The sequence below is a fragment of the Diospyros lotus genome, chromosome 2 (assembly GCF_014633365.1).
Source record: "Diospyros lotus cultivar Yz01 chromosome 2, ASM1463336v1, whole genome shotgun sequence".
Lineage (NCBI taxonomy): Eukaryota > Viridiplantae > Streptophyta > Magnoliopsida > Ericales > Ebenaceae > Diospyros > Diospyros lotus.
The window spans coordinates 46,029,899-46,057,489 of record NC_068339.1 but is presented as its reverse complement, the minus strand read 5'-3'; the positions used below and the strand labels follow the sequence as shown (position 1 = coordinate 46,057,489).

At 35.6% G+C, this 27,591-nt stretch overlaps 2 protein-coding genes across 4 annotated transcripts; one reads left to right on the top strand and one right to left on the bottom strand.

Moving 5' to 3' along the window:
• Positions 1-846: 846 nt before the first annotated feature.
• Positions 847-12,446, bottom strand: LOC127795508 (aldehyde dehydrogenase family 7 member B4). 3 transcript variants are annotated; one of them, XM_052327241.1, is made up of 15 exons: positions 12,319-12,446; positions 12,067-12,203; positions 8,307-8,393; positions 8,003-8,134; positions 6,571-6,643; positions 6,300-6,322; positions 6,158-6,221; positions 5,068-5,113; positions 4,665-4,845; positions 3,758-3,934; positions 3,496-3,664; positions 2,535-2,671; positions 2,324-2,421; positions 1,471-1,620; positions 847-1,121 (listed from the first exon to the last, which is right to left on the bottom strand). In XM_052327241.1, the coding sequence occupies exons 2-15, from the start codon at positions 12,199-12,201 to the stop codon at positions 1,067-1,069; spliced, it is 1,527 nt and encodes a 508-aa protein (XP_052183201.1). In that variant the 5' UTR covers positions 12,202-12,203; positions 12,319-12,446; the 3' UTR covers positions 847-1,066. The 3 variants fall into 3 exon arrangements, with proteins under 3 accessions (XP_052183201.1, XP_052183204.1, XP_052183203.1); XM_052327244.1 differs by having other exon boundaries at positions 12,350-12,424; XM_052327243.1 differs by having other exon boundaries at positions 12,286-12,390.
• An 8,559-nt stretch (positions 12,447-21,005) lies between these two features.
• On the top strand, positions 21,006-23,772 carry LOC127795813 (cation/calcium exchanger 4-like). The gene has a single exon (XM_052327719.1). It carries the CDS (start codon positions 21,352-21,354, stop codon positions 23,266-23,268), a length of 1,917 nt encoding a protein of 638 aa, XP_052183679.1. The 5' UTR covers positions 21,006-21,351; the 3' UTR covers positions 23,269-23,772.
• Positions 23,773-27,591: the final 3,819 nt, after the last annotated feature.

Below are 27,591 nucleotides of genomic sequence, written 5' to 3'. Positions count from 1 at the left end.
ATTATTATTTAAAAATTATATTGAACAGCCTAAATGGTATTTTGAAGTTTTTATATACATGTGTCAATCTTTTCATGTCTACTTAATGAGAGAGATTAGTATAATTTTCAAAATATGAAAGATACATACATGTTATAAATGATGCCATTTTGAGTGTGGAATGTAATTTCCTGTTTATTTTTATAAAGGATTTATTTATATGAAAGTAATAAATAAAATTCTCAAAATTGAGTATTCCCCCCCCCCCCCCCAAAGAAAAAATCAATTTATAAAAATAAAAAATACTATTTAGACACTTAATTATGATATTTTTAGTGACATCATATATTAATATATTATATTTTGTGTCGTATTAACACAGATATACACTCCATAAATAAATGAGTATTATAAAAAATGTCATAATCTATCTAGATTTAAGATTAAAAAAGAGTTTTTTAAGCCGCAGATGGGAAAGCCCAAGTGGGGGAAATTATTGCGTAAAATAAAAGAACTCCTCTTTCAAGGAAGATGAAAATAGATCAGTGGAAAAGTATAAACATCCTAGTTGATTCAATCTATTCACGCAACATCCTGTTGCTTGCTTGGAAGTAGCGTCCCATGATGTAAGCACCAGCTTCCATTTGCTCTCTGAAAATGAGCCAATCTATTTATATCTTAAGGCTTAAGGCTTAATCTCATTGCTTGAGATTTAAAACAGGGTGACACCCATAGAATTTAGTAAAACCATATGTATATATAAAGCCAAACTTGCTCTTATGGTTTGAAGTCTACTTGAATGGATCTTAATTGGATTTGAGATGAATTTAATTTGAACACTTTTGGTTCATCTATATCCAAATTCGATTTGGAAAGGATTGGACTGAAATTAGACCCAACCCGACCCGATTCATTTATTTATATTAAGCATAGAACCCCACTCCACCTTCTCATCTTCAGGTCAGAGCCAAGAAAGGTTGCGGTAGGCAGTTGTATGTTTGTGTTTATGGAAGAAACGAACAAAGTCGTAATACAAACATCATGACTGAGGCCTAAAGTAAGGCATATATATAAAAGGGCAGAGCAGCTAACCAAAGTTGATTCCTTGTGCCAATGGTAACTCATTCCCGTAATTGATTGTGCTGCAAGGAAATATTATTTGGGAGGAATATTAATTTGGATATTCGAGCTAGAAAAATATATGAGTGCGATTGAATGGAGAAAATTTATGAATAAATTATTTTCGAACCTCTTATAATTTGGGTCATTTTAAAAAATGCCCCCTCTAATTCATTTTTAGTATGAAGTCAAAAATGTGTTCAAAAATTAAACTAAGGACCTGAAATACTAAATTAAATCGTAGGGGTGGTCTAGAAATGACCAAAATCCCGAGGGGTACCGACGAAATTTACTCAAAATTTAGAGGAGTCCTCTTGGGTGTCAGCATTAATAACCATGATCAATGAAGAATGAGAAGGTAAGTAGAGTTACCATGTCGAGCGCCTCATGTACTGCTTCCAAGAGTCGCTTCCGGCTTCACGGCCACCACCTGTGGCTTTTTCACCACCGAAAGCACCGCCAATTTCGGCACCATTTGTTGGTATATTAACGTTCACGATACCGCAATCACTCCCTCGGGGCCTAGAACAATTGCAATGGAGTGAGGATTCATTAGCTAATAGGACTGCAAAAGATACTGCTGTATTAATCCAAGTGTCTATCCATCTAAACTAAATAATATAAATGGTCATCGAACTTTACATTAAAAAAGTTATTGAATTTCGATTTGTAATCAAAAAGTCATTAAATTTCAATATAGTATACAATTTTATAACTATCGTTAATTGTCATTAAGAAAATGTTAACGGGATGTTGACGTAACTAATAGTGTGGACGACTAAACAATACAAATGATCATTGAACTTTGTATAAAAGTATAAAAATATCACTGAACTTTGCACTAAAATACAAAAACGTCAGCATTTCGTTAGCCAATTTTAACAATAATTGATGGTAGTTGTGGAATTGTATATTAGATTGAAATTCAGTGAACTTTTGGCTATAAATTCAAGTTCAGTAATATTTTTGTACCTTAGTGCAAAGTTAAGTGACCATTTATGCTAGTTAATCATCCATTTAAGATGATTATCGAAGTATCTGGACAATATCAGGGCCCATCAAAGTTTTTAAAGACATTGTTCTGGGTTGGTAGATGCTAAAACAAGACACTTGTCATACTCTCTTGATTCGCAAAATTGATATAAGAAACCACTATTATCCTGACCTTTTTGTCCTTCAATAAAAAATAGAACAAAATTGAAAGTAGTATTCAAGAAACACATACCCAATCCATCTGAAAATATACTCAGGTTTGCGAGTGAATATAGAACTGCTTAATCCTTGAGGTACTGAGTTGTTTATTTGAATCGCTTCTTCTAGATTCTGCACAAAGAGATTGATTTTCAATATGAGAAATTTAAACAATGGTAATATGAAGATCATGACTAGTGTGGCTCATCCAACAATCAAACTGAAGCCTACTTCCCGGAGTGTACCTGAAATTTCATAACGTAGAGAACAGGACCAAACAGTTCTTCTTTCACAACATCAGCATTTGGTGAAATTTCAATTATTGTGGGCTGCACAAAGTTTCCTTCAGACTCTATTGCTGAACCACCAGTAAGGATCTTCCCTCCCTGCAAGTTATTATTTGATGAAGTGAATTTCTAGTTCTACAACAGTCAAGAAATTCAACCAATAAAAGGTCGGGATATGAGAATTGCACAGAGATGAAGTATTTCTGGAACAGACAAAAGGAAGACCCCGTAATTTGATGAAAGATTATTTGCTTGAAGCTTTAGCTTTGGCATAGAACCAGGAATGCTTTAAAACAATCATAAGATTCATAAACACGTCTGAGTGATGACTCATTGGTGCAGTAGTAGGGACACTCAGTGCATTCCAGGAGTTAGATCATTATTTTCCCATTCAAAGTTTTCTTGAGAATTTCTAAATGAACACCCATCAACTTGTAATTTCATATCATCTTCAAAGCAACTTAAGGAAAAACATAGCCACACCTCCATGTTATTGTGACTTCAGAAAAAGCACATGTACACTATCTAGAAATGCTCCATCCAATTAAATTTTGAATTTTTAGAGGGGGTGGGTGGAAAGAACAGCTGCACCATTACATTGTTGCATTCCTAGCTTCTTTTCCCCAATGCCTCAATTCTTTGCATAATGGCAGTTGTCCATTCGTGGTGTGTTACATTTTGTGCACAAGGAATTGTAGGGCTTTTGAGGTGGAAGAATCCCCCCACTAAAAGGAAACCATTCCCATTTCTTTACTGTTTCAGATTTCCGGATCTATTTCTTTTTATTTATCCTCTTTTGTGGTTGGGGGATATGTAAATGGCAAAGCTCCTTTTTTGGAGTCCTAAAATTGATTGATCAAAGAAATAATTCAAGATAAAAAAGAAAAAAGCTATGTAGAAGAGATGTACAAGAGATGACATGCCTGAGATTTGATTCTCTCTATTCCCTTCTCAAAATTCTCCGTTGCAGTGCGAGTATGCAGCGGCCCAAGTAAGGTACCCTTCTCCAGAGGATCACCTATTTTAACTTGTTTATATACTTCGAGCAGTTGGTCAAGTACTGCTCGGTATACATTTTCATGGAGTAGCTTCATTTGAAAAATTCAAGTACATATTACATTTATTAATGAGCAAACAAAGAAAACAAATAGCAATAAAAATCAAACGTGTACACCACTTACCAGTCTACGGCATGTTGTACAACGCTGACCTGCTGTTCCAACAGCAGCAAATAGAACAGACCGAACAGCAAGTTGAATGTCAGCATCATCCATGACAATAATAGCATTATTTCCACTTAGTTCGAGCAAGCATTTACCAAATCTCTCACTTACTGTTTTTTGGACCATTAGACCCACCTATAATTGGCTATGTCAGAGACAAACTATTACAGAGTTAAAACGACGGAAAAATGTACTGCTATGTGGTAAACAGAAAGCAACAGAATGTGCTAAAAAAAGTGCAGTGAATTATTTGTGAACTGAAAAATGTTCTCATTGATTGTTTTCGGATGTTGAAAGGAAAAATGGCATTTGTTAACATAATAAACTAACATGAAAAGACTAAGCCATAAGCACATAGATGAATGGCTATCTAGAGGTGTGTGTGTGTATACTACTATTGAAAATTTAGGAACGAAGAGAAAGGGAAATTGGCTGCATCTTTGTTTGCTCATAACTCTTCTACCTAAGAAACTCAACATATTCTCCACAATCCTCCAACTGAAAGAACAGAATCTTCGGGACCATAATCAATGTATCCAGTCAAAACTTAGGATTTCTGTCAAATTAGGATGAAGTAAAAGGTTGATTTAACTCATGTTTAAGATCTATTCATAAAAACTAGAAATCAGAGCCAAATAACAAAGGTTGTAAAAGTAAAAACTGCCACTAAAATCATGGTACCTTTCAGCACATTCAAACAAAAAAATATAGGCAATAAAAGGCTCAACATGAGGCCACAGAAACAAGTACATTTAGCAAAAGCAATAGTAGAAGAGTCCATGAAAGTAGCATCTGTGTGTAAAGAATGTAATAAAAAATTCAATTTCTTCTCAAAGACATTGTTTCAGGAGGAGAAGAAAAGTACCCTTGAACTTCCAGTGAATGAAACCAGAGGTATACGAGAATCTTTACTAATTGCTTCACCAATTTCAACATCACCGCAAAAAGAAGTAAAAATAGCACCAGGTAAATTGTTCTTTTCTAGAACTCCAGCCACTATCTTTGTCATAGCAATCGTAATTAAAGGCGTTGTTGTAGCACCTTTCCTATGAACCGTTGCAGTGTAGAAAAGCACAAGAAGTAATTAAGGCATTAATAGAACAAAATTGCTTGAATCTAAGGTATTACTAGAAGCAAATGAGAAACTTGATTTTTGTACAAAAAAATAAATAAACACCATCCTACAGAGGAGATAACACAAAATATTGCAATCTTTTTTGTATGTAATACATTTTGATATAACCAAGCATTCAGGATCATGGACTTACCAAACTACACAATTGCCACAAACTAGCGCAATGCAAGCATTCCATCCTAAAAAGACAAGAAGTTACAATATAGAAAGGCAAAATGCCACTCAATCAATTATTACGAGCCATAAGAAATTGGAGAGAATATTTGAAACAATGAAAGATGAATCAAAATAAGAAATTAATGTAAGAAAAATAACTGGTAAAAAATATACCACTAATTCTATAAACACCCAGGTAAAATTCCTTTTTTGTGTATAGAGGGATTTCAAATGACGTCAATTCAACCCAAATCCAAATGTTTTTCATAAAAGTGTATCCAAACAATAAATTTGGAAGTTGAAATTCCAAATCCCAAATGATAGGGTCAAATGACCCTATCCAAAGATTTGGCATAATATAGGAAACAGTTGTTCAAAGAAATGCATATTCATACAATTTAAGTTCCAACACTGAAATAGAGGGTCAAACACAGAAATTCTGAAAATTATAAACAAATAGCAATCGTTCATCTATGTCTATAATATATATACCACATGGATATTGTTACCCATAGTCAAGCCAAAACGAGATATTCAGACAAATAAATCATCTACAACATCTTTGTGAAATTAAGAATGAATTGAACTGCAATATCACAAAGTAGAGACATGTTATACAAATCTCTCTACCCAAATTAAAACAAAAAGAAAACAAAGAAATTGGTTTTCCAGAGTGGGCCAAGGAAACATCTTGTTTCCAGATACATGCAGGACTTGTCTACAGTTAACCCACACACCAAATAAAATATAAAAGAATTCTGATCCCATCATGCTTGCTCTGGAATATTGTTCAAGGTCAGTGATTACAGACAGGATAGGAAACCACTCAATAAGATACTGTAATGTCCCATGGTTATCAAGAGTCAAACAACAGAACCTTCTAAAATTTCATTTCAACATTGCCAGACAAATGCAGCATTCTGCTCTTTCTCTTGGATAGGTTGCCAGGGTCAATGAGACCCAAAAAATGAGATTTTCTAGGATCTCATTTTGACATTGTTTGACCAGAAAATGGAACACCCCAGCAAAAAATCATACCAATTAATGGAGAAAGGAATAAAGCTTACCAAGAACAGCACATGGAAAATTGAAAGCAGTAATTACACCCACTATTCCAAGGGGGTTCCACATCTGTGAACAAGAGCATAAGGACTTAAAAATGGTATACGTAAATCTTTCCAAGTTCCAAAATATAGAATTTCATCTCACCTCAAGCATCATGTGATTTGGACCTGTTAACAAAGAAACCACAATCATTGCAGACAAATTTTATAGAACTGAGAATAACTTCAAATACCAGTGTATTTTTCAGGAGAAATATGGACAATTGCTGATATGCATAAGCAAACAGGGTTAAGAGGGGTGAAGGTGAGTCAAACCCATGCCACATATCACTAGGCTAACCTCAATCGTTTGAGAAAGATGGCATGTTCTATTTAAATTTCCTATATACAGGAGGAGAAGTGAAATTGGAGCTCACGTTCTGATGGTATGACTGATCCATTCAGCTGTCTGCTTAACCCCACAGCAAAATCACACATATCAATTATTTCCTGCAGTAAGAATGTCACTAGAGTTAGACCTGTATTTTATCCTCCGCGTTAACGATGTCCATAATCACTGAAAGGTGATGATATGTCACATTGGAAAACAAAGGAAAAAGTTAGCAAAAGAAAAATAAAAAACAAAGGGTTAATTTCTTAAAAAACCGAATCAATTATGGAACAAACTTTTAATTTTATCAGTAGTAACAATGAACTTTAATTTTGTTTTCCTTTTGGACTGTCTTTTGAAGATGATGTCACATGCCACCTCATCAGCCACATCAAGCATATGCTCCCTCCCTGCGCTGGTGGCAGTGTGTGATGGCAGCCAGAGACCCAAGCATTCAGGCATTGCCAAAATCAAACCGCACGTGGTTTTTATGTTCAGAGTTGGAATTTTATACACAAATTTCCCCATTTTTCTATATCTAATCATCTAATCTATACGTGAATTTCCTTGTCCTGAAGATAGCTATAGGAATAAGAACAGAGCAAAAAGGACAGCCATCTCCTTTGGCTTCTCTTTGCTTGGTTTCTGTAATATTTTAGTTAAGGTATGAGAAGAAGTTTCAGGTTTAACAGGTAAGCTGATAAAGACTCCCAATTTTATTACCAATTAGACCCACATATTCTCTGTTTGTTCTGGAACTTTTGTCAAACAAGTGGTGGGCAAGACTGATGCTTTGACTTCCAAGCCAGCAGCCACTGCCCATAATATATATATATAAACCCTCTTGTTCAGCCACTGAACCTCAGATCTCTGACCACCAGTGCTCTTCTTCAGGAATGGTGGCTTCAGGCAGAAGTGCCAGCGGTGGCCAACAGCCAGAGAGAGGGAGAAAGAACTGTACTGAGGTGACATATGCTCACTAATGTGGTTGACAAGATGTCATGCTCACTTGCCACACCATCTTTAACGGACATTATAGATGAGATACTAACAGCATTACAACAGCTCAAAAGGACTAGAATGGTAACTTTTTCCCATTGAACATGGAACAAATATTTGCAATAAGTTCTAAAGTAGCAGTAACAAGTAAACTGCAAGTTTTATGATGAATTCATTAACTTATAGTCCCAATAGTCTAATGGAAGCTGGAAAAGGAAATATAACACTAGCTCATAGATAAGCAATCAAGACAAGAGTTTGGCAGTTAGACAAATGAAAAAATTAGAGACATATACCTAGCAAAAAAAATAAAAACATGAAAAATTACTGCATTTGAGCATCTTGTAATATTATTATCAAAACAGTGGCTTCCCAAAAAAAGTATGACACTGTAATGCCTGCATTTCGCTAATGCAGTATTAGTTGATCACCAACCACTTGTAAACTATCTCACCATACAAACAAGTAACATAGCACACCTGAACCTCCCCAATTCCTTCAGCAAGTATTTTTCCCATCTCTAGGGATACAAGTCGACCAAGTTGCTGAAGTTTGGCTCTCAATGCATCACCAATCTGTCTAACAACCTCACCTCTCTTCGGTGCAGGAATCTGAAATAAAAAATGAACCAAATAACAAACCAGGAAACTGTATGCTTTTCTTGTTTTTTATTGGACAGAGTACTGCATGATTGTTTTAAAAAAAATTAAAATCAGTCCCACACTTAAAAACTGGAAAGAAAATTCTGAAAAAATTGCCCAGGCTGTGAATGATAGAACTCACTTGCATCCACGTTTTTGCTGCCTCAGAGCAAGCTTGCATGCCTTCCTCATACTCTTTGGTGGAAGCTTCTGAAACTTCAGCAATTGCCTAAATAAACAAGAGAAGCCAACAATAGCTTAAAAATTGAAGTTTTGATACATCCCAATTCCCTTCCCATTGCAAAATGACCATTGAGAAAGTCACATACAAGTTCCCTGGTTTCACACTCTAGGGTTGTTTTCTTTTTTGCTGTCAAATATCATTTAAACAAGATATTTACAATTCTAGATAAATAGGGGAGAAAATGTAACAAATTTAACATTCTTCACAAGTATGTTTATCAAAGAAAAGACAGATATCCAAATATATTCCTCATAAACATGTTTGGCTGAGTAAAAAATTGTAACTTTTCTTGCTAATTCACTTTCTCTGAATATGATAAGAAGAAAATTTTCAGATATATTTTGGTGTTATAATTACATTCTAAGTTACAATTGTATAGGAACTTTTTATATCAGTATTAAGTATGCTTGATCTTTTTAACATTATTGGCAATTTGAATTTGGGAAGGAATACTTTCTAGGGTAGTGGACTTCACTCCCATACTTCATATAATTTTCTCTTCTTGTCAATAAGATGAAGAAGACCTAAATTTTTCAGCCAAAAAATATTAATAAAAATGAAAAACATATTGCTTGCTCCATGCATAACTACAATTTTATAGGTAAATCCAATCAACAATTAATGATTCTTCTTCTAAATGGGACAGGATAAAGTTAGGAAAATATGCAAAGAAGAAGAGGCCAAATCTCACAATAACATCCAAGACTCAATTTTAGGGTTAAATCAAATCAACGACTAATGGTCCTTCTTCATGGGACAAGATAATTTTAGGGTTAAATGCAAAACTACTATTTTAGGGTTAAATCCAATCAACGGCTAATGGTCCTTCTTCTACATGGGACAAGATAATTTAGTATATTATGCAAGGAAGAAGAGACCAAATCACATCATAACATCAAAGACTCAAAGGACAAACTGAATTTTATGAAGATAAGCAAGGGCATATCCATTGGTTAACATTCTCCCAGGCCACAAACACATCAACCTGTCTTCCGCTAGAACACAAGTAAAGCAGAACTATTCAACAAAGTTCCACTGACATGTTGTCATGCATTAGACTATAAGGTAGCTTTTCTTTCATTCATGAAGCATTCCCCTATAGGCTTTCTGTTGATCTTCTTCTTTATGTTTTCCTTCAATAACTGGAGAGATTATTGTCAGAAAACAGGTTGAAGAATGGAAGGCTTACTCGAGTAAAAGATGAAGCTTACTCAAGTAAGCATGACAGAACACTCGAATAATGATACTTGAGTATATTAGCAGACTTTACATGGTTGGGGTTTTGTTCGGTCTGTCTCTGATACATCCTTGTTCATTAAACAGACTGCTAAGGCTGTGTTATTTCTCTTGGTATATGTAGATGATATTTTTGTCACCAAATCTGATTCTTCTGCCCTTAGAGATTGCATTCATGATTTGGATACCTACTTTGCTCTCAAAACTCTAGGGTCGGTCAACTATTTTTTTGGGTTTGAAGTTTTTCGGAATGAGACTGGATTATATCTCACTCAGTCCAAGTATACGTTGGACTTGTTGCATAAAGCTGGTATGCAGGATTGCAAGCCATGTGAGACACCAGTGGTTTTGGGGGCGTCCTTTATTGATGAAGGTGATAATTTCTTGGATCCATCTCTCTATAGAACCCTTATTGGTTCTCTTTAATACTTGACCTATACCAGGCCAGATATCTCCTTTGTGGTGAATCGGCTTAGTCAATTTTTGTCTGCACCTAACAAGCAGCACTGGACAGCTTGTAAGCGATTGCTTCGATATTTGAAAGGTTCTATTGGTTTAGGGCTGTTGTTTACACCTGCCATCTCTAATTTGGACCTGACAATGTTCACAGATGCAGACCATGCTGGTTGCAAGGTAACTAGGAAATCCACCAGTGGTCTTTGTGTTTTCCTTGGTTCTAATTTGCTAGTGTGGAGTTTGAGGAAACAGTCGGCTGTGGCTCGCTTAGTAAGCGAAGCCGAGTATTGTGCCATGGCCCAGGGTGTCACAGAAGTTATGTGGTTGCAGTCTTTGTTTACTAAGTTAGGATATTTTTTGTCTCAAGTTCCTGTTCTATGGTGTGACAACCTAGCAGCGAAGAGCATAGCCGAGAATCCAGTGTTCCATCCTCGTACAAAGCATATTGAGATAGATGTTCATTTTATTAGAGAGAAGGCTGAGAATGGTGAGATTGATATTCGGTATGTGCCTACTTTATACCAGGTTGCAGATATTTTTACTAAAGGGCTGTCAAGGGACAGATTTTCCTTTCTCTGCAATAAACTAGGGCTTCATTGGTCTCCTGTTCACTCTATTATGCCTAATGCTGGTGAAGCTACTCAGTTGGGATCTGCCACCACCAGGAGGTCTATATTGAGGGGGAATGTTGAAGGAATTAAGGCTTGTTGATATCGTTAATTGTATTCTGTTTTCAGCTTGTATTATGTTAAGTGTTGGTTTCAGTTTTGGTTAGAGCTTAGTTCATGTGTTGTAAGCTGTTATGTTTTAAGTGTTATTAGGAGGTTAACTCTATCATATAAATAGGCTTATCTCTCTGTTTTGAATTCAATTGAACGAGGCATTATTTCAGAATTCTTTTTCTTCTCTTATCATTTCTCTCAAATCTTTAATCATCTTTACACATCATTCACAAACTTAGATTCCCCCACTACAAAAACAAAATAAAAAATAAAATGAAACTGTTGGAACTTGTATTTATCAAACTACCAAAGTAAGTGAAGGAAAATAAACTAGGATTAATTCTTCTCATTTTCCAACCAAAAAATTTAAGCCCCGTTCAGTCCATTTTCTAGTTTCCTATTCCAATTTTATAACTAAAGGTGTCCTAACATTTTATGTTTCAAAAAGTCATAACATTCATTTTCATAAAATTTAGAAAACATCAAAAAGAATGTTAACTAATTCAAAGGTATGAAGTTGAAAAATTAGAAAACTGAGTTTTCTATTTTCTAAGAGGAGATTCAATTATTTAACAAAAAATTGAAATTAAAAAACAAAAAATGTTTTCTACAACTGAACAGGTCCTTAGCTTCTAACCCTTCATTTTCTTCTCCAATTTTTTTATCACCCTTTCTTTTCCCCCCAACAACCTTACACCAGACACGCTAGAGAAGAACAAAATAACAAATTTGACTTGAAATAATTTTTGGAAAAGTAACAATGGGCTTAGAAGTGGGGATCAAATGGAAATGAATGAAATTAAAATTGACCAAAGAAGTACTTTCCACTTGGAAAAGATAATAATAATGGAATGGAATGCTATTTTCCTTCAAATCTCTTCTCCTCCAAATTGGGAGGGAATGGATAAAACGAAAATAGAAAAGAAAGCTTTATTCTTATGTGTTACCAACATGGATCTTAATAACTTACAAAAAGTTAAATCTAAACTTAACTTACTAAAATGCTATTTGTCGAGACTATTGATTATGATTTGTCATTTAATATATTTTCGTCCCAACCAATTCTACCCCTCTCCTGGAGAAATATTTTGTGTTAATCCACAGTACTTTCCAGTTTCCATCAACCTTTCCAAGCCTAGAAAATACTTTACATCCCATCCTACTCTTTTCCATCCCATTCTTCTTCGTTCCGTGCCATTACTCTCTCCCAAACAGAGCCTCACTGCATAAAAGTAATCAGATACCTGATTGTTAGCAGGATTAACGGAGCTGATCGTCGGACCACTCCCCTTCCATGATCCATTGACATAACAACCGAGATTGCGTGGCTCAATCCCTATCTCCTTCAGGAACTCGTACTCTTTCTTCGCGAAACTCATCTCTGCGAGGAATATAACATCAATTCATCAGAAAAAGAAAAGTTCTACAGTTATCAATAGATCATAAGCCTCCGCGTTTAATACAGAATCAGAAGATGCCGATTCGAGGAGACGAACTTCGAACTTGGAAGCGTAGAGTGAATCTGACCAGAGATACAAAAGCGGAGTGCAGCAGCCGTGGAGGTTTCGAGTACTGGCGAAAGCAGGAATCATATGATTTGATTGTAGATAATGATAATAATAATAATAATAATAATTCCAGGAAACCGCCATGATCTCTCACGAGGAGTCACTGTTGTGACTCTGATGCCACGTCATGATAAGACGGGGAAAACAAGACTCCGATACGTTTAATTTTAAAGTGTATGAAAAATTAATATTTTAATTATTAAAAATTATTAAAAAATTAAATATTATATTTATGTGTTACTTTTTATTTGATATATTTCGTCGACATATCATTTCATGTGGTATAAATAATAATTTTATTTATTTTTAATTACGAAAATAACTTAAAATAATAATTTTTAATAATTAAAATATTTATATTTTATATTTTAAACACCAAACGTAATATTTTTTAATTATTAAGGCCTCATATGTATTAAGTTAGAAAATAATTAATTTTTAACAATATTATAGAATTTATACATACTTAAAATTTTAAATAAAAATTTGATAAATTTTTAATTTTGTTATGGAATATACATATATATATATACTGGTCAAAATTTAATACTTTATTGGTATTTAATTCATAATATAAAAACTGTTAATAAGGAAAATAAAATATTGAGTTATTTGAAAAGTGAACTTGGCATTAAATTGCTCAATTTTTCCAAAAAAAATATTGTCATCTCTCATGGTTTTTAGTTAATTTCAAATATTCAAAGTCACTGTGTACAAACAAATATATATAGTAAAGAAGATAAAAAAAATTATTATTAGTAACATTTTAAATTTTACATGTTTATAAAAAGTATTCATATATATATATATATATTTCTATAAGTAGATATTTCATAGAATACAAATTCAAAGCGTCTAAAATAGATTTGACCTTGGTTTAGTTTAAACCGTGAAATAAACTGAAATCATTCTTTTAAAAATTAAACCGAAACCATCTTTCGGTTTCAGTTAAAAAATTGGAATCGAAATCAGGACCATAACTAAAACCGAAATCGATTCAAACAGTTAAAAAGTAAATTAAATAAATATAAAATATATAATACAATCCACGATAGCTGGTATTTTATAAAATAAATTCAATTAATATAAGAGGGTTACAAATTCAAATGATAAGTGAACTACATGAGTTTTAATTTCTTTAAATCCTAAAAAAATATATAGATAATTTGATTTATATAAATTAAGTTTAAGCTTTTTTTTTATTTATTAAATTAGTTCAAAGCGAAATCGAAACCATTGGAAACTAAAATTAAATCATCAAGGAATCAAAATTAGAACTGTTGATTTTATAACTGTGATCAGGCCTAATCTAAAGTGTAATTTTAAAAACATTTCAAGTGTTTGTGATCCCACCACAGGTCAAAATCACAAAAGAGTCCAAATGGAATTTAAAGAGACTAGGAAACAAAATGCAACTTGTACTCCTGATCTTTAAAGAATTTGCAAGTAATACTCTTATTAGTGTCTGGAAAAGTACATCAATCGTCATCAACCTTTACTACTATCTTATAGTTTCTTCTTCCATGTTAACTTAAAACAATTAACTTTCTTAAATACCCAAAATATTTTTGATTTTATTTCTCTCCAAATTTGTCTTTCTCTATGTATTTCACACACACACACACACCAAATCAATTAAACCACCAACAACTATAGCTTGTCCTTTCATTTGGTTTAAATAAAGAAAATTTATGCTAGTAAAACGTTATGACTTAATAATGAGTTTGGCCGAAGAAATTGACGAACTTATTGTTGTCATTGCTACCACTATCATCATTATCAAATGAGACAATTGCCCACTACCATAGCTAAAGGTTTAAAACCTTTGCTTGCATCATAACTCAAATGTTAACTTTATTCGTGTCTTGCTTTGTTGATGGTTCAATCACGTGTTACAAGATATAGGTTTCAAACTCATGGCTTTTCAAGAGTTTGAATAAGTGTTTTACAACTCAAAAGTATCTATGGAGTTTTGTTGATTTGGTATCAGGTGTTTTTTATTGATGATACCAGTGTTGTTTACTTCATCTAAATCTTATAATAAATTGTCATCGTCTTATTTGTCTTTATTATCATGCAACCGCCTTTTTACTTGAGTACCCTTTATTTTTATATCAATTCCTTATTTGATTTTTTGAACATGTTTGCAATCACTATGTTTGTTGTTTTTCTCTTGTACCTTTTACTCTAATTATTTATTTTTTATTTTTCTTTCTCATTTCTCCGTATTTTTAATGGCAACCCAATGGTTGTTGGGGTGGCAGTTGAATACCCCAGCAAGATCCCAACAGGTGTTGGGGTATTCGACAGTCATTAGTTGTGGTTGGCCCTTGTTGACCATTAATAATACTTATTTTAAAATTTTACATGAAATATGAGAAAGAGAAGAGAGAAAAAAATGACATTTTGGTAAGTTTGTCATTTTTAAATAATAGGGAAAGTTGTTGCCATTTTTGAATGTTAAATATAATGTCTCGCTTTCTTGGATGTGTTATAACTTAGGACAATTTTGGGATGATAATTTTTTTTTTCAAACTAATCATAAATCACATCATTTCTCATATCTGTCCCAAAATTTTCAATAATTTTTCTCGAAAGAGAATCATTATGCACATCAAATGCGGAAGCAAAGATTAGACTTGACATCTTAACATTAATCGAAATTCAGTTCTTACATCATCGTTTCTCAAACTTACTTTCTCATTACAAGGTTATTAATCAATGACTTAAAACATAACATAAGTTCTCGACTAACATTCACCTTAAATAGGGTTTTACATCAACATTAACCAAATACTTAAATATCATCATTCCTCAAAACGTTCAAATTTCAAAGTAGCAGAACTTAAATACATAGGTTACATTACATACATTTCATTCATCATGTACTTTACTAAGTGTCATTTCATACCTCATTCATTCTCGTTTCTACTACAATCTCCATCTGGAACGTTTGAATATTTCAGGGGAAAAGCCCAAGTTAGATGATTCACATCTAAGTAAATGAATAATAAACATATTTCGTGTATGAATGCAAATTGCAAAATGTCATTTTCATATCATTTCAATTTAAGTCGATCACACCCAACTGTTACTCCTCATTTTTACAGTCTCCTTACTAGGACGAGGTGTATGGGTGCACCCTTGGTAGAGCAGTGGTGTCAGTCCATAATCCCAAATCCTTATGCGATGCATGACCAATAATATCATCGTGAACATATGCACATTTTATCGTCAATACATGTAAATACAATCTACATGATATATTCACATCAAGGCATGACAACATGATAAAATCATTTATTTAAAATCGGGTTTTTGGGTTGAACCACTTACAAACCAAGCATTTTTCATAAAATTAAATATAGTTGGGAAGTACCACTTACCTTCTCAAACTTATCGAGCAACCTTGATATTCGCGTATTGCCTCGAATACGTGCATCGTCTCGATTTACGTGCTATTGTGCCAAAGAAATCGGGACAAGAAATTGAGCAGATAAGTTGCGCAAAGAACGCGGCAGTGTGCGGCAAGTTTGCGGCACACTGCCGCAAGCCCTCAAATCGTTGCATAGGCTCGCGGTAGTGTGCCATGAGCTTGCGGCACACTGCCGCAAGCCTCTCACCATCCACTTGGCTAGCAGAAGCCCCTCAGCTAGCGGCAAATGCCACAATCTCGCGACACAAAGAGCATGGGCTTGCAGCAGTGTATCATGCCGTGAGCCCGACTGGTTAAGCTCGCGGCAGTTGTCGCTAGCTCACCTGCCGCGAGCTCACCGCAAAATGAGCATGGGCTCACGGCACAAATCCAAGTGTGCCGTGAGCCCGACCTCTTGCATTCATGGCACATTGCCGCGAGCCCCCAAGCTTGCGGCAGCTCAATGGCTTGTGGCAGTGTGCGTCTTTCGAAAAAGCCAAGAGCCTCACTCGACGAGTGCCACGTGTCGACACCAGCCATCCTTGAAAATCGCGCCCTATAAATATCTAGCTAGAAGACAATGAACAAGACTTTCGACTTTGGTAAAATTCGGACATTTTGAATACACTTTTACTGTTTTCTTTTTTGCGGAGCAATTTCATTAGGGATTGGGACTGACTTTGGCATCGGAGGGTCTTCGCGGGGAAGATTTCAGCGAGCCTTCTAACCCATTTTTTTAGCATTAATAGGGTTGAAGCCTCGTGGCAAAGCTAGCGGCAAAGCTTGTGGTGGAAGCTTGTGGCGAAGCCTTGTGGTGAACCTTGTGGCGAACCTTGTGGCGGAAGCTAACGGCGAAGCTTGTGGCAAAGTTTGTGGCGGAAGCTTGTGGCAAAGCTAGCGGCGAACCTTGCGGATTGCCAATGAATGCTTGCCTCTGAATATATGCTTAAATTGAATAATGATTTCTATGAGGATTTGGTTTAAGGAGGAGCCTATTTTATTCATGCTCTCAGTATGTTCCAAAAAGGGGGAGTATTAATCTTTTTGATTTTGACAAAAAGGGGGAGATAAAATGAATGAATTGATTTTCATATTTGTTTTTGTCATCATCAAAAAGGGGGAGATTGATATTTTACTCTTGAAAAATAAAATCATGGTTTTGATAATGACTATATGAAAATCAATCTCTAAATCTTTATGAGTAAGTATATATATATGGTCAAAGTTTTTTTAATCAATCTCTATGGATTATATGAATGAGAAAACAAATTTGTAATATATGAATTTTGAAGCAAGGTATGAAATCATATGGAAGAAATATTGAGTATGGTTGAGTGAGATTTTATTTCAAAATATATTTTTGATAATCCCAACTTGCCTTCAAAAGAATAAAAATGAGGTTTTGTTAAGTTTTCAATGTTTTCAAAAGGATAGTCGACTATGTGTTTCATTCTGTTGACTATGCCTGAGAATAGTCGACTATGCTGTTAAGGATAGTCGACTATATTTAAGGATAGTCGACTATGCTGTTTTCTTCTGTCGACTATTTTTCAGTCTGTCGACTATCATGTAAGGATAGTCGACTATGGCTTTTCATCTGTCGACTATTTTTGTTCTTAGAATTCAAAAATTTCTTCACATTTTTACAATAGTCGACTATGTAAAAGGATCTGTCGACTATGGAATTTTTGTGTTATAAGATAGTCGACTATGCGTTTTTGTCTGTCGACTATGTTCTGTTTTATTTGTAAAAATAGTCAACTATGCATTTTCTTCTGTCGACTATATCTTTTACAGAAAGCTTCCAACGGCTAGTTTTTCAACTCCAACGGTCACAAACGGCTACATTTCTCTTCAATCTTTTGAGAAGCCTATAAATACAAGTCATGGATGATCAAGAGAAGGCTAATGGATGGAAAGGAAATTATTTGAGCTTACATCATATACACATTTGTATTTATATTGACTGTGCTTTAATTTTCTCTCTTCAAGGCTTTGATCTTCACTTGTAATTATTCATTTCAAGCCTTGTATCATTTTTGAGAGACATTGTAACTAAGAGATTCATCTCTTAGATTCTCTCCAATTGTATACTTTTTGTTTTTCCTAGCTTGTGTAGCTAGAGGGCCTACTTGGTTTAAGTAGGAGGTTGTATTTCCTAGCTTGTGTAGCTAGAGGGCCTACTTGTGTAAGTAGGAGGTTTTAGTGAATTATTTTAAAATCCTTAGTGAGAGCTAAGGTAGTGGATTAGGCTTGGTTTAAGCCGAACCACTATAAATCCTTTGTCTCATTTATTCTTCTTGCTTTACATTTGTCATTTTATATATTCTATGTTTTAAATCACTAAAACCTCAATTAAGTCAAAAAGTTTTCAAGTCCTATCAAGATTTTTAAAATATCCAATTTACCCCCCTCTTGGTGTGTGCCATAACACCTCCCGATCTAACAAGCTTGTGGCAAAGTTTGTGGCGGAAGCTTGTGGCAAAGCTAGCGGCGAACCTTGCGGCAAAGCTTGTGGCAAAACTTGTGGCAAAGCTAATGGCGAACCTTGTGGCAAAGCTAGCGGCGGAAGCTTGTGGCGAAGCTTGGCGGCGAGTATCCTAGCGGCAATTTCCCTTAAGGCGACATCTCTCACGGCAATCCAACTTCACTCGACACCAAGCTCGAGTGGACCCCACATCACAAATTTTAATTGTTGTATTTTGGTAACAACACGTGCTAACCTCAAAATTCGCACAAGTCACTTCAATTTTAAGCCTCAAAGCATCATAATAACCATATTTGATTAAATAAACATTAAAACCTATTTTTTCATAATTTCTTGTATTTTCTTTATTTTTCTCTCTATTTCTTCATATTTTTCTTTAATAAATCCAAACTAAATATTTGTCAAATATTTCACTATGAAAATTGATAAAATAATATTTCTGAATTTTTGAAATTTTCTAAAGAATTTTACTTACCTTAACTTAACCTCTCAAGCTTCCTTGGTATGCGCGCCATATTATTAAAACTCGTGCCCGAATCATTTTCTAGCCCAAAATATCCAGAATATTAATAAATATCTACTTCTTATTTTTCAGAATTTTTTCGAGGATTTTCTCCATTTTTTTCTTTTTTATTTTATTTTATTTTTCTTTCCTCATTATTCTTCGTCCTTTTTCTTCCCTACTTCTTACTGCAACTCACGAACAACAAGCTTCTTCTTCCCTTTTCTTTTTTTCTTCTTTCTTTTCTTTTTCTTTCTTCTTCCTCATTCTCCTTCCCTTCTTCCCCTACTTCCTGCGAACTACCAGGGCCACCTATCCAACTTTGCACGTTGCCATCGGCCGTCACGCCACCGCCCACCAGGCACTGCCGACCTCACCATCGCCCTCGCCGACCACCATCGCGACCACTGCCGGCCATCGTTGCCGCACTTGCTCCGTCGCCACTCGCGTTGCCATGGCCACATGCTTGCAGCCATGCTTGCTGTCCACTTGTTGCCTTTATTTCTCTTGCAATTGCATCCTATTTATAGACAAACCTCCACCCCTCCACTGCTTGGCCAACTCTCATTGCGTGAAAAATACTTCACTTGCAACCATGGAATTGCAGGACATGGAGTAAGTTGCAGAGGCATGGGATAACAGGGTATGGCCATACACACACGTATTGATACGCACACATATATATATATAATTATATATTGTATACAAATTAGAAAATTATACATTTAAATCCCACTTTTCATCCCTATTTCACTTGTCAATTATGTAATTATAATTATACCCTAAAACATCAAATTAATTTATATTTCAATACCGAAATGCAAAATTAATAATATAAGATTACTAGATAATGATGATTCTGCCTCAATATCCTTACCGGGTTATTGTTTCATCCTGAAACTATTGAATGGTTGCTCATTACAAAAAATCGAAGTCTTCTCGAGCTTTCGTTGACTTCCCCGGAATCCCTTACAATAATTCGGGTTTACAGCCTAAATCGCAGCTGCATTTTAGCTGTACTGAAAATCGTTCTCGATTCAATTTATTTTAATACCATAAATCTTATCTCGGAACGCTCATCGAGACCATATCATTTTTCTTAGACAATTTTACTTCGAGGCATTTCTTGCAGTCGATTCGGTACTTATAACTGCTATCAAGCTAATTTTTCGGTATTCTAAACTTGTTTAAATTACGTGGCAATTTCACGAAAATATAGGTTCTTACATTAAAGATAGTTTATATAATTATAATTTTAGGGGTGATTAGTACTATTTTCCCAAGTAATTATGGGACCTCAAGAGGGATGACACAAATTGCAAGTTTTTTTAGGGTATTTTAACATTTATTTTTGGGGTAAATTACTTTTGAAATCTCTCACGATTTACAAAAAAGATAAACACTCATAATCAATTAAGATAAAAATCTCTATTGACTTTCCTAATTGTGAGAAACTTCATTTTTATTGTGAGAAATTACAATTGTAAAATTTAAAAAATCTCAAAATGACATTTCTTTTAATCTCATTCTCCGTTCTTTATTTTTTTCTCAACCAATTCACTCTATTTCGACGGCCATGCAAGCATGAACTTGCTATACAATTAGAAAAGCTAGACATTTATTATTTTTAGAATTTTAGTCTTGTGGGCCTATCTGAATTATCAGTGATTCAAATAAAGGGACGGGTTCGAGTATTCCTCAATCAAAACTCCTCATCTTTTATCTTTTTCCTATAATTTGGGATGAGGGAAAGGATAAAACGGATACGTGTCCTTTTGAAATTGTGCACCTTTTACAAAAAAATAAATGAGCAAAATACTCTTAAAAATAAGGTCAAAGGCATTAGAAAATCAAGAGATTGATTCGGACTAAAAGGAAGAAACTTTAGTTCATAAGAGAAATCAATCAATTGTTTCGTTGCTCGATAAAATAGTTATAGTAGAATCTATGTCTCGAGGGAAATGATAGTTTTTTTTCTTTATTTTTATATCCTTTCATCTTATATCTTATCTTATTTTTTATTATTTTTAATAAGTGAGGAGTTATTGCAATTTTTTACTAAAATTACTTATCCATCCTTTTTTTATTTTATTTTTATCATTTTTAAAAGGTTAGGGACGTTGGCATTATTTTACCAAATTTATTTTATTTTATTTATTTTTTATTTTCCAAAAGAGAAAACCCTCTCCCAAAGGCACTAAGTTAACGCGGGTGGACACGTCACACGCCTTCATTGATAATTCTCGACGTCGTCTGTCTCGAGCAGTAAGGCGCCGGGCGGGGAGATTTTCGGAGAAGTTTCGTAGAGAGAGAAACGCAAGGCACCAGAGCTCTCAACGTTCTCCGAATTCCTCCTTCTCATCCAAGCTGGGAGCTGATCTTCGTCTCATTCCATTTGGATTCCACCAATTGCACATATAGGTAACTAGAACCCTACAATTCTGAACTCCTTCGATTCTCCGTCCACTTTCCTGGGTTTCGTTGTTTATGCAGGGGAACCCTAGGTTCTGAATTGGTGCTTGATATTTTATTGATAATTTGTGGAGAAAGTCGGAAATGATAGAGTTGAATCGTGTTCGTAGTAAAAGACGCGTTCAATTTCGTGGGGTTTTCAATGGTCTATGTGCCATGGCCCTGATTTTCTTGTTCTACAACCGGGGGGGTATATTGCGAAACCCACTACTAAGGCAATCGTCTTTGAGCGCCTCGATTGGGGGTTCGAGTAATTCAGCCATGATTCACCGGCGAATGGTGGAAATTGGCGTTAATTATACGATTGGTGGGATTCCTAGCAATGATAGCTTGATTGTGACTAGCCCCGAGTTTTGTTCTGGATCATTCAAACACGAGGGATTTGCGACCCATTGTGATTTCTTGAAGGCACACCCCCAATGCTCATCTGATGGGATATTTGATTATCTAAAGTTCTTCTATTGCAATTGTCATGAAAAACCAATCGCTTATGTAATACTGGCAATTTGGCTTGCTGCGTTGTTCTATTTGTTGGGTAACACTGCAGCGGACTACTTCTGTTGTTCTTTGGAGAAGCTTTCCAGTCTCTTGAGGCTGTCTCCGACGGTTGCTGGAGTGACTCTCCTTCCACTTGGGAATGGAGCTCCTGATGTGTTTGCGAGTATTGCTGCTTTTCTGGGGACAGGCACCGGTGAGGTGGGACTTAACAGTGTGTTGGGAGGGGCGGTGTTTGTTACTTGCATTGTTGTTGGGACTGTTTCTCTTTGTGTTTATGAGCAGGAAGTTCAGATTGATCAGAAATGTTTTATTAGAGATATCGGTTTTTTCATCTTTACTCTTGTGTCTCTTTCATTAATATTGTTTGCTGGTAAGGTGAGTGTTGTGGCAGCCATTGCGTTTGTCTCAATTTATGCTGTTTATGCTTTTGCTGTTGCTGCAAATGAGATTTTGAGGAAACATGCTGGAAGGTTGAAATTGGATGTTGTGAAGCCATTGCTTCCTGTGAGAGGAAGTATCTTCTCCCAAGGAAGCCAAGAGGATGACTCTATCTATAGCCCTTTTCTTGATGTGGATACGGGCAGTGATTCAGGCCAGTCTCATGGTTCAGTGCCTCAGTGGATGTGGGCATCAAATGTTGCAATATATTCTAATCAGGTAATGAAGATGCCTGATAGCGAGCGGCCTGTGTGGGGCTGGGTTGATGATGGCATAGAAGCTGATAACCCCTCGTTCTCATGCTCTAAAGTGTGTTCACTACTTGAGTTGCCCCTAATAATTCCACGGCGATTAACAATTCCTCTGGTCGAGGAGGAAACTTGGTCAAAATTCTATGCTGTATCCAGTGCGTCATTGGCTCCAGTTCTTCTGGCATTGCTATGGAGTTCCCAAGACAGCATGAGTTCTCTAAGTAGAAAAGTAGCACCTTTTCTTGGTGTTTTTGTTGGTTGTTTTCTTGGGATTCTTGCATATCGGTGCACTAGATCAGATCGTCCACCTCAAAAATTTGTACTTCCATGGGTTTTGGGAGGGTTTTTTATGAGTATTGTCTGGTTTTACATCATTGCAAATGAGCTTGTTGCTTTGTTGGTGGGATTAGGCATAATTCTAGGGGTTAACCCATCAATCCTTGGATTAACTGTATTGGCATGGGGCAATTCTATGGGTGATTTGGTGTCAAATGTTGCATTAGCAATAAATGGCGGAGACAGTGTGCAGATTGCCTTCTCTGGATGCTATGCAGGTCCAATGTTCAATACACTAATTGGTTTGGGGATCTCAATGTTGCTTGGAGCCTGGTCAGAGAGACCCAATTCATATACCGTTCCACAAGACCCAAGTGTGTTTTACACTATGGGATTTCTCATAGCAGGACTTATTTGGGCACTTTTTCTCCTACCAAAGAATAACATGCGTCCCAGCAGGAGGCTTGGAATGGGCCTGATTGCCCTCTATGTGATATTTCTCTCTGTCAGGATCAGCATGTCTATGGGAATTATATAGTTGGCTGGTCTACGTTGACTTGGTGGAACAAGTATGTACAAAACTGTGGGCTGCTCTTAAAGCCAGAGAGGTAGTATAGAGGACTGATCTATTGTCAGCTTGAAGGCATGTTCACAAGGAACAAGGTGGATAGAAAAACTAACGGTCATAATCAGCCACTGTATTATCAAATGAGCATAAATCCTTATCTGCTGGAAGATGTAATGTAAAGATGCCTGCAGATGTTATTAACCTTGTTCGGGATGTGGAGAGATCTGGTGGAGCCTTGTGATTCTTTGAACCCTATTCTTTGAACCTTCTTTTTCTGTAAAGCAGATAACAAGAAAGCGATGAGCATCAACTCTTTGTTTTTCTTTTAGTGCGCTTGCTGCTAGGCCCCAAAATGTTTTACATTTGTTACAAGGACTAGGAGGGGTACTATTCCCCCCATAGTTTAATGTTGTAGCTCAATACTTTAGTCAGTGACCTTTTTATAAAGCTTATGAAAGTTCATATTCTTTTTCCTTTCTTTCTCTTTTTTCCTATTTTTTGGGGTGGGGCATGCCTTGCCCTTTTGATTGTCCTTGATTATAGTTGTGTCTTGACTTGCTCCCTTTGAATCTCTAGTTGTGTGATGTCATTGTTTATGCTTCGGACCTTGAGTTAAGCATTCCCATTGCTTTTGTATGATATCAATGATCCAATCCTCCCTGAAGCTAGAAGTTTGGACGTAGTTGCTATTTACCAATCCAACACCCATGCATTCCCAGGTGGACTGTAATACTTGAATGCATAACAGCAAAAATCTGTAGATTCTATTATGTTGTTGACGAAATTAAGTTCCTTTAGAGACTAGTAGCTTGCATGCTTGAATCTTTGTATTAATGCATTTTCTCTATAAAAAAAAAAGAGCATCTTCCCTAGGTTGTCAAATTCTATCATGTGAAGTGGCATAATGAGTGGTTGTATTTTTAGCCTGTGAATAATCTAGGATGTGATGCCACGCTCTGTGGTTTGGCATATTTTTCCTCAAGAATGATGAATTTTCATTATCTGTTCGTATTTCATTGGAAAGATTGAAACAAATTAACCCAATCCTGTCAGCAGAAAAGTTTTTATTTTTGGCTTCAAAACCTTGGATATAATCTGGCTTTTATTGTTTGTTATGCTTGAAGAAATCAGTAGCTTATAAATCTCAGATTACTTTCGTTCCTTTCTGTAACTCTTTCATTGCTTTCTTTGCATATCACTGGTAAAATTCCTGCCTGTAAATGTTTATTTGAATCTCAATCCGTTTTTGAATATCCACTTGACTGTTTTATAAGTTATTGTACAGTAATGTCGCTCTCATGTTTGAATAAGTGCAGAAGTTCATAAAAAGGAAAATGAAAGATTTCCGGTACAGTAGTCCGCTAAAATTTCTGCAGGGTGGTTCTGAGTTGCATTGTGAAGGCTAGATTGCTTTTTTACCATACATTGGCTAATGCATAAACTTAACAGTGATTAACATTTTCTGGGAAGCTGGGGCCTTGGTTTCATGCCTATTGTGTTTCTTTGTGATTTTATGAATGTAAGTTTTTTGAATTGGTATGGCCATGGATAGAGATGATTGGTGAGATAGAATTTATGTAGCGAATTCCACCTAGTGGGATTAAAACTTGATATGTTGTAAAAATTTCATGAATTCTCAGAGCTGTTAAAATTCTTATCTTCTGGTTAGTAGACAATTATTGCAGCCAGCAAATAACTGGAGGAGAGTGCCATAAGGATTTTCTGTATGTTTGTTGCTGAGAGTTCAATACATGGCTGCAAATGAAGGAGTATGTGCTGCTCAGAATGCTTGATTTGTTCATGTTTGAGCTTTCTCTTTGGAAAGATTCCTGTCCATGGTGTTTCAGGAGCTGAAAATTTAGGACCGGTAAGTTATGCTTTTGTGGTTTCATTTTATTTTTTAAAAAGTATTATTTTAGTATGCGAACAATTTTAAGAGTAGTAAAAATATTTTTTTGCTAGTTATTTAATTTACTAGGTTCTTTGGTAAATGCTGGAAATTCTTGCTAAATGTTAAGTGAAAACATCGTCCATTAAACCTGTTTCTCATGTTTCAGATAATTACATAGTTAACAGTGTTTTCCAAGGTTTGCAAGTGACCAAAAATTTTCCCGCTGAATTCCCTTCTTTCTCCTCTCTTTCCTCAGCTTCTTCTTTGCACCCCCCCCCCCCCCCCCTCCTCCCTCCCTCTCTCTCTCTCTCTCTCTCTGCGCCAAGGACTCTGTTGGCAAAGGAGACCACCAGCAACCTGAAGCCACAAAGCTGGAAGGATCGTGGTGAAGGATGATGCTGGAAAAGGTATTCAAAAAAGAGAAATCAAGATGTCTGGAAACTGATTTGGTTTTATCTCTGGTAGGTCAAGAATGGAACCTATTTACTTTTTGAGGCGCCTAATAACAAGGTTATAGAGATAAACCTTTTTGAGGTGCCTAATAAAGGGCATTGCCTTGAACCTAGAGCATACCCCTATCCAAAGGATAATAGAGCGTAGCTGCAACCATCCACATCCATTAGATTGACCTGAGACACTAGGTCTTTGGAACCTGTCTTAGGGCCCATGCTAATTCCTAGCGGGTTATCAGTTAATGTCATTAGCATTGCCTAAGGCTCCCAAAGGCTCATCCTTGATCTTGAACACATTTACCAAACCAAGAGGGGTCATACATCCAATGCATGCTTAGTTTGCATCATTATGCAGCCTGCTAATAATGCCTTCACACATATTACGCTCACAATCTTCCTTTTTTGCACATCAAGTTGCCACGAAATCAATTCATGCACAATGTTATCATGTAATAACCAGTACCATGTGCCTATGACACAATATGGCACACATAAGAAAACCGTAAAATTCACCTTACCTTAGCCAATGTAGTGAAGACTCAACCCCTTTCCCTAGACTTCTATCCATCCCTTCTTCCTTTTGTTCTTTCCTCCTGTCTGCCTCTTTTCTTCCTCACATTGGAAGCTTCTGTCTCTCTCTACCTCATTGTGTTGCAGAATGACAAAGGCCTATTTATAGGCACTTGAAGCTACTGAAGCAACTGGATGTGTGCCAATCCCAATGGCTGCCACCTAAATGTTACACAGTGGACCTCCTACTTCAGCAATAAGGAACTATATTATCATCCATCTAGAAGGCTACCAATGCTTCTCCTATATTCTCATGTTCTCTAGAATGCTGGAGTTTAAGTTAATCCCATTTAATTACCCTTAATCACCCTCATTAATCCCTTAATCCAACTTTCAAAAATCTTATCCAAATTTAATACCATTAGAATCCTCTCAAAATCCTTATAATATTATCTTACATGTATTTAATTGTTCTTTTATTTAAGCCCTCAAAGTTAGTTGTTTACTAGAATTTTTCACCTACTTACGGTATTCGATCTCATAGTCAACTATTACATTGATTATAGGCTATAGTCGACTCTGTAGTCGTCTATAGCATCACTATAGCCTTAACACAACAGTCAACCCCTTATAGTCTACTATCTTATCGACTATAGGTTGAACATACCATTCCTTCCCATAGTCAACCCGTTAGTCAACTATAGGTTGACTCCCAACCTTTTTGTTCATCCTTGTTCTTTTAAACAAGGTATAGGATGTGGTATTTATAGATCTGAAAAAAGAAATTATGTCAGTGTCCAAAGAAATCTTTAGATGGTTTTATCAGCAGTGTTGGTAAAAGCAAGTTTAAGCACCAATAAAAGTGCAAATTACAGTTCTAGTGCTTTTTCTTGTCAAGTGCGGTTAAAATGAGGAAGCCCAAGTCAAGTGCTGAAAGCACCAATAAAGTGCAAATTACAGTTCTAGTGATTTTTCTTGTCAAAGTACAGTGAAAATGAGGAAGCCCAGCTCAAGTGCTGAAAGCACACGTTTTTTTTTGTGAAGTGCAAGGCGCGTTTAAGCATGCTCATTATTATTATTATTGATTTTTTTTTCTATTTTTTGGTAAAAAATGGGGTTGTTATTGTGTACCCTAATACAATAGAACTAGGGATGGTGCAGTTAGGTTGATCTGAGAAAAAAATCCATAATCGCAGGTATGGACACAGTTAAAAACTAAGAAACAAACGTGGACATGACTATGGCCACAAAATTGAAAAATCCAGCGGTTGCAATTATGAAAATTCATCCGTAACCAAAACCAAAAATGTAACCACAGCTGAAATTATTTAAGTTTATGAGATATCCATGAAAATTAGTTTATTTACAAGATTGCCAATCAATATATAAACACATCTTTCCCCTTTCATTCTCACTTAAACAGTTCTCACAAACCATATT